The following is an 18,787-nucleotide window of genomic DNA, read 5'->3' as shown; positions in this document are numbered from 1 at the left end:
ACAGCATTGTATTATGAAGAAGCAGTGTGTACTTAGCTTAAATTCCTTGTCTATGTCCAACCATTGACAGTCGATTTAGTTCCATCTTTAGCCGCTAGGTGCTGCCAGCAAGTATAAAGGAAGCGCAGGCATCTTTGATCTTCATAGTCTTCACCAGGAAGAACTTCCTGCAATGCTGTATGTTTTCCTTCTCGGCACATAATATCGGTTTTATTGTTATGTAAAACCGTAATATTGATGTGCCTTTGGAAAACATACAGCATTGTATTATGAAGACGTGTTTGTTATCTGCTGGTGAAATTATTAAGCACAACGCTATGATGAAATAGGTAAAGCCATAACAAAATTATGAAGCGCAATGATAATGTTCATAATTTATATAATTATTAAATCGAAAAAACACAGCTGTTAACTTTCATGTTAACTCAATAATTAAAAAATATTTTTATGTTTGTAATAAACATTTTATCTTGTATATACATCATGTAGGAGTAAATGTTTTGAAAAAAGAATCGTGAGGATCTTTAGGAAGTTCTATTATGCGGCAATCATTATTGTAACCGTTTGGATGATTTGCAATTGCGTCTAGAAAGTATTTCGTCCATTAGTTCATTATCAATCCATCTCAGAGGCTACTGCTGATCTACAACTTCTGAGAGACGCGTTGATGCCACTACCTCGTAAGGTTGAACGAATACCAGTTTCCAATTACAGTACGGGATGCCGCTTTTGTGACAACACACATAGTTAGAAAAAAAAAGTCCTTACGAATCTTACTGGGCATATGTCTTTAGTTTCATGTTTAGAAAGCACTTATGCTTATTGACGAAAATGGATTTCAATTTTAGACCCAAAGACTGGTATCAGAAAGATGTTTTCTCCGTTATCTGAAGATACTGAAAGAAACTGTCTTTAGAAATGTTGAGCAAAGTAAGGTCATTAACTCTGCGTCCAGTAGCCAGCAACATGGTTGTTGGAGTCCTTCAAGCTACATTGAGAAGTGAGCTGGCGGCTGGGTTTGAAGAAAACCAATTTAGAACTATTCTCGGATCTCATGTGAATGGGACTATAATAAGTAAAGTTGTAATAAGTAGTTGAATTTTGTTTAGCTATTCCGATGGCTTTTTTAGAATAGCAATTTTTATTAGAGAGCTTGAGAATGTTTGCTGTCCTACATGTATGTTGCCCGCAGAAAGTCGACAGCGCTGCTTTATGCAGAAGGATTGTGTTATAGGCAAAATTTTCTTTTTGGAAAAGAAAAAAGAATTTGGCAACATCTGCAGACTTAGGATCAATTTTAAAACTGTAGCACCATATGCACCATCTTCTAATTGCTGGTAAGTATGCTGACAAAGTGGATTGACACCAGCTAATTTTCAATAAATCTTCTCCTGTGTAGACCAGTCTATTATTTGTACAACCTTCCCCCCCCCCCCTTTCTAAGCTTTCAGGGTTAATGTTTACCATGTGGAGGAGGCAGGTTTTGGATTTCGTGCGAGTTATCTAGTGTTTGGGGTCTGAAGGCTTGGATACCCAAATGCTTTCGCTCAGTCTGGGTACACTACCAGGTAGGTTCCCTAGACACTGTTGAAGTGAGTCAGTACTGGGGGGAGAAGGTTGAGAGCAGGAATTCCCCATGCTAGTTGCATCCTCTACGGTCTGCTGGAGGTATCCAATCTTGGTCGGTGAAACTTTCGAAAGACTTTTGTGGTCACTTGTGGTAAAAAGTGCCATTTCGCAGGTTGATTTCCTCGTGATAGCCTGTCGGCTATGATGTTGTATCTCCCCGAGAGATTATAAGCTGACAGTTATCTTGAGCTTGTCGCTTAGGTTTAAAAATCGAAAGGTCAACGCTAGTGAAATACTTTCAGATTAATTTTGATTGTCACTACCACTGCAAATAGCTCTTTTGTGGCTATGCCGTTTCAGTTGTTGAGCTGACCATAGACAGGACGTTAATATTTTGTCTAATTGTAACCCCTACCCATGTCCGAAGCTTTCGTTGCCAGGAAATGTTTGGTTTTGTGTATCGGCAATATTTGACATGTGGCTCCGCGACAGCACTGCATTTGTAACCCCTACACATGTCCGAAGCTTCCGTTGCCAAGAAATGGTTGGTTTTGTGTATCGGCAATGTCTGACATGTGGCTCCGCGTCAGCACTGCATTTAATTGTGAACACATGCAGGATGGCCTGTTTTTTACGGGAGTGTTTGTTCTTGAAGCTTCGCAAGAAAATTTGCAAGTTAACATAGATTGATGTAGCTCTGTCAGAGTTTGAGCTAGGATGTTGTGGAGTGGCCACTTTATTTCTCGCAATTTTCCATCGAATCCCTAGACATGTCATCTCTTGAACCAGTGTACTAATTGATTTTTTGTAAGGCTGACTTGGCAGCCCAAATAATCCGAGAGCCTCACAGCTTATGTGGCCTAAAGGCTCAACTTTGACTTCTTTTGATGGACCAGGAGGGACTTGCGTAGGTGGGCTAACACTCAACTTCCCTTTGCACGCAAAGTTTCCGTGACCGAGCATGCTATGCAAGCAAAAAAGGTGTATTTGTCTTCATGGACCAAGAGAAAGTCGCGTAGGTAGGTTAACATTTGGCTTCCCTATGTACGTAAGGTCTTCGCGACCGAGCATGCTATGGGAGCAAAAACGTTTATTTGTCTTGGTGGAACAAGATCAAGTCGTGTAGGTAAGCTAGCACTCTACTTTGCACGCAATGTCTCCGCGACCGAGCATGCTATGGAAGCAAAAAGGTGAATTTGACTTCAAGGACCAAGAGAAAGTCGCGTAAGTACGTTAATATTTGACTTCCCTATGATACGCAAGGTCTCCGCGACCGAGCATGTTATGGGAGCAAAAACGTTAATTTGTCTTGGTGAAACAAGATTAACTCGTGTAGGTAAGCTAGCACTCGACTTTGCACGCAATGTCTCCGCGACCGAGCGACCGAGCACCCTATATAATGGAAATTGACATGCCAGCCCAGATAATCCAAAAGCTTCAAAGCTTCTGCAGCCTGAAGTTTCAACTTGGATTTGTCTTGGTCGACCAAAAGGAAGTCGTCTAGGTAGAGTAGCACTCGAGTTCCCTTTGCACGCAAGGTCTCTGCGACCCAGCATGTTATGGAAGCAAAAAAGGTTAATCCAAAAGCTTCACAGCTTCTGCAGCCTGAAGTTTGAACTTGGATTTGTCTTGGTCGACCAAAAGGAAGTCGTCTAGGTAGACTAGCACTCGAGTTCCCTTTGCACGCAAGGTCTCTGCGACCCGCATGTTATGGAAGCAAAAAGGTGTGGCGCTGGAGCCAGACCGAAGGGTAGGCATGTCATTTCATACTAACTCTTAAGAAGGTACCGATTCCTGAAGGTACTGATACTGGTACCTTGGTACTGATCCTCAAGAAGTATCGACGAAATTTTGCGGCCGGTACTAGAAAAATGTTCCTGAGAAATGTTCAATTTTCTCATCCAGTCCCCTGGTTGGAGAAAGTTTGGTACCGAGGTGTCCGAAAAAAGTGTTTTATCTTTACGACCTTGTTCAACTCTCGAAGCTCGAAAATTGGATGCATTGATCCGTCGCTTAAAAATGTAGGAATAATTCCAGCGCACCCTGGCGGCCGTAGATTACCATGTATTCTCAAATTATTTATAGTCTGTGGCATGTCACTTTTTACATCGAAAAAAAATCAGGATCGAAATTTTTGAGCGAGCTATAGTTTGTGGTGATAAAATATAATTTTTTTTTTTTTTTTTACGTTATTTTGTAACCATACATGGTTTACAAATTATTACAATTTTGGTGGCACTCAGTGCCTCCCGTCGGTGTCTTCAATTGCCCCCCCTCTGGATTGTGCCAGATTTACAGACTATAATTGTTTATAATGTTTGGCTTGCCTTTTGTACGAGGTTGTGACAAATAGGATTGTAGCCCTACGAAGGACTGAATAAATTTCAATTTAGTATTATCAAACAAAAAATCCTCAATGAGTGGTGCGTTGGTAACAGGATACTTTGTTAGAGATCACGGAAATTAAACTTTGACGTCTTATTTCTATGCAAACGGCCCTTTTTTCCGCATACAATTTGAAACGCTTTTTCGGATAATTTGTACGACGGAGACGATTTGCCAAAGTTTTCAGTAATTATGTTACAAAGATTATTAGTTTAAATCTGTTGTGTTTTTTGTCAAAATTTCCGTATTGACGAGATCAATTTGTTTACAACAATTTCCGTTACATTAATTGTTACGCACAGTTGATGCATTATTAGATTTGCAACGTCACTGACCTGGTGGGATAACGAGCCGATTCGAAGATCGACAGTTACCTTTGAATCCAGTCGTTTCTTACGCAGAGACTCCTTTTGTTCTTTTTCGCTTGACGAGCTGTTCGAACGCGAGGCGTCTCCATCGCGTCTCGCCTGGACGTTTTCCCTCTCGGAAATTATGGAGCTTGACTCAACATCACCTCCAACAGATGACGCGTGATTCATGGCGTCCGATGATAGAATTGGTAAATAATACTCGTAATGATTGCAAAATAACACTCATAGAAACACAAAATAAATATTTTTTGCAATTAATAAGGAGTCTAATAAATATTTGTGGATTTGCGACTTCACAGTACGAAAGTACACAACGCTATGAAGATCAAAGATGCCTGCGCTTCCTTTATACTTGCTGGCAGCACCTAGCGGCTAAAGATGGAACTAAATCGACTGTCAATGGTTGGACATAGACAAGGAATTTAAGCTAAGTACACACTGCTTCTTCATAATACAATGCTGTATGTTTTCCAAAGGCACATCAATAGACAAAATAAAACAAATCACACAACTTCACTCCTCGCGTTTCCGCCAAAAAGTCCACAACACAGTTTTTTTTTTTTTAAGAGATTTTACGACCTGGTAACTGAGACCTTTAAGTCATGTCTTATTTTAATGTATATTCTTAATTTTATGAAAAATGATGTTATGGAGTGAAATGAAATGAAAATGATTAATTTGAGACATTAATCAACTGGGATGAAAATAAATGAGATGATATGAGATGAAATCTAATCTCAGTAAAATGGTGGTCATTTACTAAGATTTTTTCAGTGGACTTTTTGGAGGATCCCGAGAAGTTACGTCCAGCGCCTTTGTTTCATTTTCCCACATTTGTGCACTTTCACAGATATTAAACGGTTAATAAACCACCATTATTACACATTTAAACCCGAAGAAACACTAAATAGACAAAATAAAACAAATCACACAACTTCACTCCACGCGTTCCCGCCAAAAAGTCCACAACACAGTTTACGCAGCTTACACCATAGATTAATATAGTAATTACAACTTACTACGGGGTACTAAAGGGCTCACTAAATTTGACCCCCTTTTTATTTTTAGATTTTTTTATTTTAATTATTTGTTCGTCGTTTGTTCGTTAATGTTCAATTGTAAAAATTGTTTGTTCGTTTTTATTTTTTTTATAATTAATTAAACAAATGAAGTTGTGTGATTTGTTTTATTTTGTCTATTTAGTGTTTCTTCAGGTTTAAATGTGTAATAATGGTGGTTTATTAACTGTTTAATATCTGTGAAAGTGCACAAACGTGGCAAAAGAAACAAAACCGCGGGACGTAACTTCTCGGGATCCTTCAAAAAGTCCACTGAAAAAATCCTTGTAAATGACCACCATTTTACTGAGATTATATTTCATCCCATATCATCTCAATTCATTTTATTTAATTTCATCCCAGTTGATTAGTGTCTCAAATTAATCATTTTCATTTCATTTCAGTCCATAATATCATTTTTCATAAAAATATGAATAATATAAATTAAAATAAGACATGACTTAAAAATCTCAGTTACCAGGTCATAAAATTCCTTAAAAGCTAAACCCAGCTGATGCTTGCGGTTTGAAGATTTTTGTGTTAAAACACAGCGTACACTACAATAAATATAACAAAATAGTATTTTATCTGGTGACAACTTAATTCTATACATTAACACCATGGGGCAAATTATGGGAGGATATCATGCTCGCTCTGTGGACCTGAATTCAGACGATAATCCTACTTTTGACCCTCAAGCTGGATTTCCATACGAAAGAAAACAACGAGGTACATTTTTTTGTACATAATTAGCAATTATTCTTTAACGCCACGTACTAAAAAATAAAGTTTTACCTTTAAATTACTAAAATATGATTAAAGGATTTCATACGTAGTTACATAATGATCCTAGGTTATAATGTTTTGTTTACAAAATCGTATTTAAACGCAAAGCTAAAATTAGATAAAGAATTTTAGTTTATTCCAATTAAATATTTTCTTGATAGAATGCATATCTGTTTATGTAAATTCTATGATATACGGTGAGTGAGGTCTAGTAAGAATTTTACTACATAATATTCGCCTTCATAACTCTGTATGCGGATGATCGGTATAAAAGGCTAAACTTAAGAATTTTCAACTTCAAGAAGAAGCTCATTACCAATCTGCCCATGAACTTTCTCTTCAATATTATTTTCATTACAGTCTGTACACCTTGTCTCAACATTAATGCTGTAAAAGTTAGATTCTTTCTTAGACAGTCCAGATTCAAACACAACGGTTATGAAATGTTATTTTTGTTTGATGTTAAAATAATCTTTTAATTAGGCACCAATTTTAAATTTCTTTACATGCATGCTAAATAATGTCATATTTAAAGCTCAATTAATTGCTAACTTGATTTTCTCACTTCTAATTTTAATAAAACATGATGAATATGTCCCAGAAAGTGAATCTATGATTAAAGACTACTGAAGATGTAATCTTAAATGTTATAATAAATTTACTTTACAGTTATCAAGTATCAAACAGTTTTTAGTTGTCTCTTTCTTGAGTCATAATTATAATTAAAACTACTTTCAGTTTATCCTTGTGTATATTAACTGAATAGGTGCCTGAAGACGACAAAAAACTTCAAAAAACTTACTTTGGGGGTTGGGGCTTCCCGCTTCCGTAGGTTTAACCCGTGTTTCCCTACAAGTGACCCCTGGGTGGTGCTAAACGGGAGCCAAGAACAAAACCGGTGGTAGGACGTAGTCCGACTGGCTGGTGACCACCCTCCAACTAGAGTCCGCCGCCAAATAGCCTAGCTGTGTTCCGGCGTGTGAGTTGGAGAGCCAATTCTATTCCTTCCCTTTCCTCTTCCTTGTTGGGGATGAGTCTTGGTGATGCCTGGAAGATGTGGAATAGAAGTGTGTGCGAGCTCACGGGACGTGACTGGTTGACGGGGGTATAGGGAGACCCAGTGAAACGGTATTCGCCGCCGCCCGCCGGTCAGTAGAGGATCTTATCCCGGATGTCACTACTAAACTCGGCGGAGTTTAGTAGTGACCGGGAAGCTGTCCCGCCAACCGGTGTAAAATCCTGTCGTGCGGTCGCCGTGCCGGAGTCGGAGACCGGAATGGATCCCGGCGATCGTACGCAGGGTGGACTGGGGGCCCTTCCATGCCCTGCGTCAGTCTTTCACGCAACCCGTGGTTGAACATACACTGTGTTCCGCGCTTTATTCAGGTATTGCCTTGATTTCGCCTCGAACGTCCTACCTCTCCTAATCCCACTCTCCCAACAAATTAAAATTAATGACAGTTCGAAAAAGAAATAGGGTTTTATCGGCGACTCCCCATTCCACATTTAACGTGGATTTCAGCAATGTTAGGGGCCTACATAGTAACCTTGACGCCGTACACCACCACCTTGAGACGGCGCAGCCTGCTCTACTTTTTCTAACGGAGACGCAGATATCTGCTCCGGATGATACCTCATACCTTGAATACCCCGGCTACGTATTGCAGCACAACTTCCTGCGTAAAGCCGGGGTGTGTGTATTCGTCCGGGCTGATGTCTGTTGTCGCTGTCTTCGTGGCCTCGAACAACGGGACCTGTCCCTCTTGTGGCTGCACGTAGATCACGGGGGTTGTGCCCGAATCTATGCGTGCCTGTACAGGTCCCACAGCAGTGATGCAGGTTCAGCTCTGATAGAGCATGTGCAAGAGGGGACTAACCACGTGCTTGAGCAGTACCCTTCTGCGGAGGTGGTGGTTCTTGGAGACTTTAACGCTCACCACCAAGAGTGGTTGGGGTCCAGAACCACTGACCTCCCGGGTCGGGCTGCCTACGATTTCGCCTTGTCCTACGGCCTCACTCAGCTGGTGACACAGCGCACCCGTGTCCCAGATATTGAGGGGCACGAACCCTCTCTGTTGGACCTTCTGCTGACCACCGATCCGGCTGGATACAGTGTGGTGGTCGACGCTCCACTTGGATCGTCTGATCACTGCCTTATCCGAGCTGTGATACCAATCTCTCGTCCTGGTCGTCGAACGACGACCGGGTATCGAAGAGTTTGACGGTATATGTCAGCAGATTGGGATGGATTGCGTGAATTTTACGCATCCTACCCATGGGGGCGGCTCTGCTTTTCCTCTGGTGATCCTGACGTCTGTGCGGACCGACTTAAAAACGTGGTGCTTCGGGGGATAGAATTGTTCATTCCTTCTTCCAAGGTGTCCGTCGGGGGTCGCAGTGGACCCTGGTACAACAATGCCAGTCGGGACGCTGCACGCCTCAAGCGGTCCGCATACGTGGCATGGTATGATGCCAGGAGACGTCGGGATCCTAATACCACAGAGGAAAGGCGAAAATTTAACGCCGCTTCTAGGTCCTATAAGAGGGCTATTGCCAAGGCGAAGTCAGAGCACGTTGCCAGAATTGGCGAGCGACTGAAGAGCTATCCCGCCGGGAGCCGTGCTTTCTGGTCGCTCGCTAAAGCTGCAGAAGGTAACTTCTGCAGGTCTAGTCTCCCACCACTACGCAAGTCCGATAACAGTCTGGCCCATAGTGCGAAAGAGAAGGCTGACCTTCTGGTCAAACTCTTCGCCTCGAACTCGACCGTGGACGCCGGGGGTGCCACACCACCGAACATCCCCCGGTGTAATAGCTCCCTGCCCGAGATCTGCTTCACGCAGTGTGCAGTCAGGCGGGAGCTCCGATTCGTCCATAAGTCGAGTGGGCCAGACGGCATCCCTGCAGTGGTTCTGAAAACGTGCGCCCCTGAGCTGACGCCTGCGCTAACGCGTTTGTATCGCCTCTCTTATTGCACTAACAGGGTTCCGTCTTCATGGAAGACTGCCCACGTCCACCCTATCCCCAAGAAGGGTGACCGGTCGGACCCATCAAGTTATAGGCCTATCGCGATAACTTCCTTGCTTTCCAAGGTGATGGAGCGAATAATAAATATACAACTCCTGAAGTATCTGGAGGATCGCCAGCTGATCAGTGACCGACAGTACGGTTTCCGTCACGGTCGCTCAGCTGGCGATCTTCTTGTATACCTTACTCACAGGTGGGCTGAAGCCTTGGAGAGCAAGGGCGAGGCTCTTGCTGTGAGCCTTGATATCGCGAAGGCCTTCGACAGGGTCTGGCATAGGGCACTTCTGTCGAAGTTACCATCTTACGGAATCCCCGAGGGTCTCTGCAAGTGGATCGCTAGCTTTTTGGATGGGCGGAGCATCACGGTCATTGTAGACGGTGACTGTTCTGATACCATGACCATTAACGCTGGCGTTCCATACGGTTCGGTGCTCTCCCCCACGCTTTTCATCCTGTATATCAATGACATGCTGTCTATTGATGGCATGCATTGCTATGCGGATGACAGCACGGGGGGTGCGCGATATATCGGCCATCAGAGTCTCTCTCGGAGCGTGGTGCAAGAGAGACGATCAAAACTTGTGTCTGAAGTGGAGAACTCTCTGGGGCGAGTTCTCGAATGGGGTGAATTGAACTTGGTTCAATTCAACCCGATAAAGACACAAGTTTGCGCGTTCACTGCGAAGAAGGACCCCTTTGTCATGGCGCCGCAATTCCAAGGAGTATCCCTGCAACCTTCCGAGAATATCGGGATACTTGGGGTCGACATTTCGAGCGATGTCCAATTTCGGAGTTATTTGGAAGGCAAAGCCAAGTTGGCGTCCAAAATGCTGGGAGTCCTCAACAGAGCCAAGCGGTACTTCACACCTAGACAAAGACTTTTGCTCTATAAAGCACTAGTCCGGCCTCGTGTGGAGTACTGCTCCCATCTCTGGGCCGGGGGTCCCAAATACCAGCTTCTTCCATTTGACTCCATACAGAAGAGAGCCGTTCGGATTGTCGATAATCCCATTCTCACGGATCGTTTGGAGCCTCTGGGTCTGCGGAGGGACTTCGGTTCCCTCTGTATTTTGTACCGCATGTTCCATGGGGAGTGCTCTGAGGAATTGTTCGAGATGATACCAACGTCCCGTTTTTACCATCGCACCGCCCGCCACCGGAGTAGAGTTCATCCATACTACCTGGAGCCACTGCGGTCATCCACAGTGCGTTTCCAGAGATCTTTTTTGCCACGTACCATCCGGCTATGGAATGAGCTCCCCTCCACGGTGTTTCCCGAGCGCTATGACATGTCCTTCTTCAAACGAGGCTTGTGGAGAATATTAAGCGATAGGCAGCGGCTTGGCTCTGCCCTTGGCATTGCTGAAGTCCATGGGCGACGGTAACCACTCACCATCAGGTGGGCCGTATGCTCGTGTGCCTACAAAGGCGATAAAAAACCTACTAATACTATGAAACTGTACAATAATGTAGCTTACAACACACCAGAATAACACAGACTATAATTTATAAAGATACAATGTGAATTATCTAAAGTATAATCATAAGCATAAAATTAGTAGGAAGAAGTCTGCCAACTACCAACAATTACATATATATGATGGAAATGTTTATCTTAAATCTTCCTACAAAAAAAGCCTGTGACAGCATATATCTATTTTTAATGTGTAAGTAATTACCAGCCAAATTGTGAACCATGAATATGAAGGGGAAAAATTAAATATTTTGTTTATAACATTCTTTTTTATTGTGTTTGTTATTGTCAAGACCAAAATTGTATAAAAGGAAATTCAATAAGATCAATAATAAATTACAGTTCCCGAATTGAAGCGAGGGCAGGTCGCTAGTATAATAAATATGATTCTACTATTTTGAATATGTTTTCTTTTTTGTAGAAATGATTGCTAAGGAAGAAGATCTTATTTCGGCTCGTATACCCAATAAATATAGAGACTACTGCGCTCACTATTTACTGGACTATCAAGTTTGTCGCTATAAAGAAATGCCGCTTCTTTATCGATGCGCCCACGAGAAACACAATTATTTGAATTGCGAACAACAAGAGTAAGTGGCTCAATCTAAATAAGACTTCACCTCTAGTATTTATAAATTGTTATGGACATGATTATTTCAATATTAAATTTAACAAATTGTAACAATTTTGGGAAGATTTCAGGGTATCCATATTTTCTAAAAAAAGAATATCACACTTATGCCGATGTTTTGATACCTTTTTCACAAAAGTATGGCTCAGTCACTCCTTCATAGCTAATACCCCACCAAACCATCACTGAAGTCAGATAGTGCCCACGCTGCAATCTGTCGACTAATAATAATTGGGAAGCTTCCTTAGAGCTTTGAACATAAATACGGTCATTTTATTTGTTAAAATGTTGCTCAATTGTAAAAAAATTCTCATCTGTAAACAAAATTTTTCTATGACCTCCCTTTGCGTACTGCTTCAGTAGTTGTTTCGATTTTACCACCCTATTCTCTTTTAAATTATCAGTTAAGAAATGACCAGTACGTCTCTTATAGGCTGCAAGTCCTAAGTTATCTTTTAAAATACGCGACATGGTTCTAGGTGCTATCTTCATCTCCCGAGATAAAATCTTTTGTTTTCGGACAGGATTTCTTCGAATTCTTTCCCTTACTGCTTTGACCACCTCTTTCGTACGAACACTACGTGGACGGCCAGATCTTTTTCTGTCACAAACAGAAGAGGTCTCATTGCACCTATTAATAGCCCGGTACACAAACATTTTACTAATACCAAGCGTATGGAGAGTTTTAAAAATTGCATTTGGCTCCATACCTACTTTGTGTAATGCAATCACAGCGATTCGGTTCTCTTTATCACCCCACTCCATTTTAATATCGCAAAATATTGTACAATGTATTGGCGCCAAAATGAGAAAACTCAATGAGCAATCATATAAAAATGACAGATTCCAAATTCAAATTTTGTTTATTTTTAATTGTAACAGTATTTATGGCCAGACTAAGTATATAAATTGCATGTTGCCTCAAACATATTTCCTGAAAAAAAATATACATAAAAAATTTTTTAAGGTTTTATTTAGCCCCGCTACTCACCAGCCTGGTCTGTAGTTCCGAGTTGGGGTGTATCAGGAGAAGTATGAAACAAGTTTTCAGCTTGCCTCAAATACCTACCCAAGCGTCAAGCGACCCAAGGTGTCAGCTCTCAGACTATTAGGCCACGGCGACTTCGAATACATCAGTATTGTCATCAAACTTATGTAGACATTTGAATGTTAATTCTAATCGTGTGTAAGTTAAGATCTCTGCATCTAACGCTTTACTTTCCTGCCTGCCTCACTCAAATTCTGTCGTGAGGCTCATACTTGGATCGTGTAAAAATAGCAGTCTTTAGTTTGTTCGAATGTGCAACATCCCTTATACCAAGCAACAAAACTTGTGGAGCCTGCCGATTTACAATTAAATCTATGTATAAAATGAAATATTTTCGTACTTTGTTAATGCATCGATGTTTTTAATTTCAGTTACGTTTTACGTATGAAGGAGTTTGAACGGGAACGTCGCCTTAGAGTACGGGAAAATCGGATTAGTGCTACTGCCTAAATCATTGAAGACAAGTGTAGTTAATGGTGTTAAATATGTAAATAAAATCGATCATATTTCTTTTTTATTTTCATTATTATCTTTTATAAATTACCGAGTAGTACCCGTCAATGTATGAAGAAAATATTACTGATAAATTTCATAAAATTTTCCAAAGAATTCTAGAAATATTAGTTCGAATATTCCTAGAATATTAGTTCGAAATTTTTAAATAATTCTAGGGATATTAGTTCAACGTAATGAATAAAAATCGATGGAGCCATTCTCAATTGACAATTGAGTTTACACAATATTCCTAGAAAAATAAAAGTTTTTAAATAAAATTTAGGTTTTAGGATGTAATTTGGCCAATAATAATAATTCACAATCGGCTGAGCTCTCTAAAGGATATTCTTTGTTATAGCCATGCAAGCCAGTCTCTTTAATTTCCTTAAGTACGATTTCCATGTCTCAAGGTTTGTTCTTGGCCACAGCCTATACATAATCAGAGGCTTGTTGATCGTGCTATACATATCCAATACAGTAATTTTAGTCCTCGGGTTTTCCCATGTACTCTAATAAGATATACCGAAGACTTAATAGTTAAGTAGTCTTATAAAGTATCTCTTCCTGGTTTAGGTTTTACCTCCTTCAGGTTTTATGGGTATTTACAGACAAAAGGTTATCGAAACACAAATCTACTACATCATTCAATGTTTTACCTCCGATTGGATATCATACTGTAATATGTTTCAGACATTCGTATCACTAAAACGTCCAACTAAAATATCCAACAGTAGGTATGGAATAGTCCACCATTAAATCCTAGGATGAGCGAGTTGACTAAAGGGCATCACTGGAGAGGGGAAAGCCCCACAACCTTTGGGCATCCTCTTGTCATGACACTTACTCACCTAAGAGTATATTACCATCCTGTTCCTTCAAAACACATATCTTGTGGAAGCAGAAGACGTCTCAACGAACGTGGTATTCTTGCGAATGTTCCTACTCCCTGTGCGAGTGCGTACAGGCCATGAGCTACGTACTCACTCTTCCGTAACGCCTTCTTCTCTATAAATCGTTTTTGTTTACCTAAATATCAAAATTGGAAGATATGCTTTTCTTCATCGTGTCCAAAACATATCAGTTAGTGTAGCGTTATGTTATTCAGTTAAACACTCCGAACAGTAGAAGTAGCCACCCACAGAAACAGCCCACTTTCAGTGGGTCGTCTATCCGATGCGTGTCCTTAGCGTGAGTTTTATAACGTTCTCGATAGCGTAAAAGTAACTCAAATTTGTATGCAGTTGAAACAGCGCCTCTAACAGCAAACGTAGCCGAACGTTCCAACTGCATACAAATTTGATTTAACTTTTAAGCCATCGAGAACGTTAAAAAACTGGCACTAAGCACCCCGGTGGTAGATTCTACGAAGCATTGCTCTTGCTAGGACTAGTGTTAGCAACATCACCAGGTTAAAGCCCCGTGAGCTCACCTACTCGTTCGGTGAATTTAGTATGACCCCCCGAGGTCACTAGAATAGGTAGGAACAAAAAAAAGTAGAAATTACCCGGCATACAGTGCAACGCGGTATTCAACGGATAATACAATTTTATGAGGCATCATCATTAGTCTTTATTGTCAGTTTGAGGACAGGTATCGCAAAGTACGATTGTGTTGTGATGGCCTATTAAATTTCCAGAAATAATTATATTCACTTACCTTTGACTACGATGATCGACTTGTTTGGGAGGTGGTATAATAGCCGGCAAACTTCTTGAGCATTTGTTGACGTAGTGGGGGTAAGTTTGCGCATGGTACACTCACGTGCAAAAACATTATTTACTCTGCGTCATAGTGCAATTAAATTATTATAATTAACATATGTATTTATTTATATATTTATTAGAACATCAACAAAAAATATAGGTTACTAATTGTAATAATTTAATCTTGGGGTAAAATAGATATTCCTTCTATTAAGTCAAAACTAGAGCTGTTGCCAGGTCTTCGTTCAGTTGAAGCGAAGCTGGTATTTATAATTTTTTTTTCGTTATCATAATTTTGACCGTCATCATCATCACTGTTTTCATCACCCGAGTCGCCACCATCGTGATGAGTCGACATAGGGCTCATCCGTGTAGTTTACAACTCGGTCGGTTCGATCTTCTTCTTTGTCTATAATTAATTATTTTTTGAAGATATTCGATTCGTTGTAATCGAATGTTACTTTTTTCAATTACCAGCTTCCGATTATTTTCTGTTTTTTTTTCCATCTGAAGCCTAGCTGTTTCATAATTCGTCGTAAACTTCATTCCGAGCCATTAAAATATATATCTTCTTTAAAATTTTCGAAGCCTTTCTACGGTACGGAGTTTCGCTGCTTGTTATGTAGTTATTATGATTACATCTTTTTATTACAGATTGAGCTTAACTATCCATTCCGGTAACTTACTTCTTCCCTGATCTTTTCTTACCCGGAGTCCCAAACACGGCGAGCAAGCCAGAGCCTTTAGCTTCGTTAATAATGCACCTAACAGTACTCACTGATGTTTTTGTTGCTTCCGAAGTCTGTTTTACTTTTTCCATATAATTCTTCCCCTGTTTTATAATGACGCAATATACGTCGTACACAATTTTTCTACTCTTTCTTTTGAATACTACACCAGTTTGTCGCGGCATAGTGTATTTTTTATAAAAAATCAACAAACACTCAACAAATAGCAATGGCAACAAAGTCAACAAGCAATTATAACAAATAACTTAACGATTAATAACGATAGACTTTTCACTGTACGCAAGCGTAGTTTTGGGAGCAAGCGGAACGAGGGTGCGGTGCGGGACGCAAGGTTCGACTGATCTACCAATAACGCGCTCGATACGATTTCCCCTGCCGTCGCGCCTCACTCTCACCACCAAAGTGATCTAAAATTCGGTTCTGCGCAGTCAAGGTCATTTGCTCAAGATGTTTGCCGGTTACTATATCACTAGTGGCCCGAAGGTCTTTCCAGTTTCACTAAGACAGTTGGGTGAGCACTAGAGCAGCCAAGATCTGGCAGAAATTCAGCGGGCTGATGTATGCGGCGATGCGTAGGTACAGTGGGCAGCGAATAGGTAGTTAGGGCTCCATGAAAAACTAACTTCAGTCTGACCTGTAAGAAAAGAGTTATACTTACCAATTAGCAACCATAGCTCGCCCATCGGTCTTGGTGAAGCTGAAAATGTCGCCTGGCCACCAGTAATTATCGGTCTTTCTGTTCAAATGTGGACCTATTTTTTATTAACAAATAAATTCATCAAGTATAATATATTTTCATGAACACATAATATAGCTTACAGTCATAATTAATATTGTTCTGTCTCGGCATTACTACACTTACACTGGTGATTGTTAAACTTGTTCAGCTTTATCGTCACTGTACACCGGTCACCTTGTGTCAGGTGCAGGTACAATCAGGTTCCCGGTTCACAAGAATAAGGGCACTAAAGCCAATGACCAGTTTTTGGATACTGCCCTGGTGATGTAGGTACAGTTTGCGTTGACCTATAACTTAATATTATCATGGGTTGTATTACGTTTATACGATAATGACGAACAACATAAGCAATAATTTTTATTTTCGTCAGGAGCTGTATCAAAGCTGACGCGGGACGCTTTGTGTAGGTATTCGTAAAATCAGCTCCTAGGTTCTTAACAATTTGTTTTCGGCATTTCCAGTTCGAGTTTTATACGACGTACAGTCAATGATGCAATCGATTTATTTATAAAAAACTGTTTTCTCCAAGCACATAATAAAGGTTAACGTAACAAAGCCGCGAAACGACATCTTGTTCGGCACTGACATCAAATACTTTGCAACAATGTGGACGAGTCAGTAGTAGGTACCACGAGGGTGGATTTCACGAGCTCCTTCATAGATGCATTCTAAGTAATTCTAACACATGAGTTAGTAAGTAATTACCGATATTGACGTGGTGCAGGAACTCTCGATTGGTTCTGGAATTGCTTCAATTTCGCGTTAAAATATAAAAAAAAACGATTCTTGATGTGACACTGGAAAGTTTGGTGGTGGAAAATGAATCATGAACGTGTAGGGAATCGTTTTTAAGTCTTACAATAAAACACGATTTTTCACTACCTACTGACAAATAATTTTAGTTTGGTGTTCAACAATGTCTTTTCGAAAATTAAAATAAGAATAGAGGTAAAAACCTTATGAGGTACATTAATAAAGATCGTATCCCGTACGGCCTCTTTTCACATTTACTCTAAAGAAGGACATTTCGTACATTTCGACAAGTAACACAGGATGTAATGGAAAAAGGAAGTGACAGGATCATCTTAAACATTAACAAGCTGAAATGGCATTAAGGTACCGTAACAGCAATGGAAAACAATATTGGAAGCAAAGAAAAAATAGAAATAAATTTTTGTAATCTTTTATTTAATGAGTTTACGACACACCAAATTAAAGGAATTTTTACTAACTTGGACTTGTTTTAATAAACTTTTTAAAGTCCGTTTCAAAGTTTCAAATAAGAATATGCACGTCAATGACCTCGATCTGTCAAAGTTCTAAAAATATGAACAGCAACAAAAAAAAAGTTTTTTTTAATTTTTTTTATTGAATTTTTCCCTAACTAAGAAAACTATTAATATGTTTGTTTTAATGAACCATACACACCCATATAATTTTCTTGAAATGTTGAGTACTGGTCGAGGTAAATTAAACCTATTTAAAAATCAAGGCTGCAACACTGTCGGGCCCTATAATATATGTACGTTATTTTATGACTTGGTAACTAAGACCTTTAAGTCGTGTCTTATTTTAATTTATATTCTTATTTTTATGTATAATCTATGGATGAGCGACGATGATGATAATTACTCAAGCGGTGGAGTGAGCGCAATAGGCGAACCCAAAGATTTGGATTATAAAAAAATATTTAAAAATTCCTAACTTTTTTATTGACTTTACCTATTTTTTTTCGATTTGACAACTACACGATTTGACGACACAATACCTACGGCGCAGGTCCATGCAAGTTCATATTTGAAACGCATTATACACCGTCTTAATAATTGTGATAACTATGGTGCACTGCCCATATACTTAAAATGGTAAGTACCGCCTTAAAAATCCACCTCGTTATTACGGATCCTCCCGATCCGTTAACGGTGCTTTTAGGTACTTCAAGCACAGGTCACCGTCCTCGCTGAACCCGTCGCCTGCGACGAAGGGCTCGACGAGTAAATTAACCCATTGACACAGCCCACTGAGTTTCTCGCCGGATCTTCTCAGTGAATCCCGTTTCCGATCCGGTGGTAGATTCTGCGAAGCACTGCTCTTGCTAATACAGGTAGTTTTCCTATTACAGAGCATAATGCGACTCAGTGACGCACAATGCCGAATTATGCTGAAGCTTAGTCGAGCATTATGCCGCATAATGCGCTCTTGTGCTATAATTGGAAAACTACCACAGTGTGCGACCTGGATTTTCTCATCCGATTTACTCGCGTCATCCGTTTGGAATGGCAATATCCAAACTCTTATTGGTAGGAAGTCCACTGGTGTGACGTAAGTTTGTCCTACTGACTTAGGGCAATATAATATAAATAAAAAGTTTAAATTACGACTTTCGACGCAAGTTGGCTCACTCAACAAAGCATTACGATTCTGGTGATGTTACGCTTAGGCAAAGGCTGTCCTGATTTATTCAGCTACAAAGCTTCGTTTGAATGAAGAACATAGTCGGTTTCTAATTTAGAAGGAAAATGAAAATTCGAAGAAGATTGGTGTCTATGGACTATGATAATTTCATAACCGAGCTTAACTCAGATGGGTTGTAAGCTTTTCTAGCAATTCTGAAAAAACGTAATCGCTTATCAAATCTGCCATAGAGAGATTCTAATAGCTCCATAATTGAAACAGCTTATGTTAGTATACGCAGTCAAAAACTCATAGTTTTTTTTCCTGTCATGAAATGAAAAAGAAAGAGGGCTCTCATTCC

The 18,787-nt window shown here is 40.2% G+C and overlaps 1 protein-coding gene across 1 annotated transcript; it reads left to right on the top strand.

Moving 5' to 3' along the window:
• The first annotated feature begins 5,871 nt into the window (after positions 1-5,871).
• ND-B18 (NADH dehydrogenase (ubiquinone) B18 subunit) lies at positions 5,872-12,856 on the top strand. Its single transcript, XM_028182462.2, has 3 exons — positions 5,872-6,112; positions 11,089-11,257; positions 12,718-12,856. Exons 1-3 carry the CDS (start codon positions 6,004-6,006, stop codon positions 12,794-12,796), a joined length of 357 nt encoding a protein of 118 aa, XP_028038263.2. The 5' UTR covers positions 5,872-6,003; the 3' UTR covers positions 12,797-12,856.
• The last annotated feature ends 5,931 nt before the right edge of the window (positions 12,857-18,787 follow it).

The sequence above is a fragment of the Bombyx mandarina genome, chromosome 22, assembly GCF_030267445.1.
Source record: "Bombyx mandarina strain Sakado chromosome 22, ASM3026744v2".
Taxonomy (NCBI): Eukaryota; Metazoa; Arthropoda; class Insecta; order Lepidoptera; family Bombycidae; genus Bombyx; species Bombyx mandarina.
The sequence above is the reverse complement of the archived record's forward strand: the minus strand, read 5'-3'. Positions and strand labels throughout refer to the sequence as shown.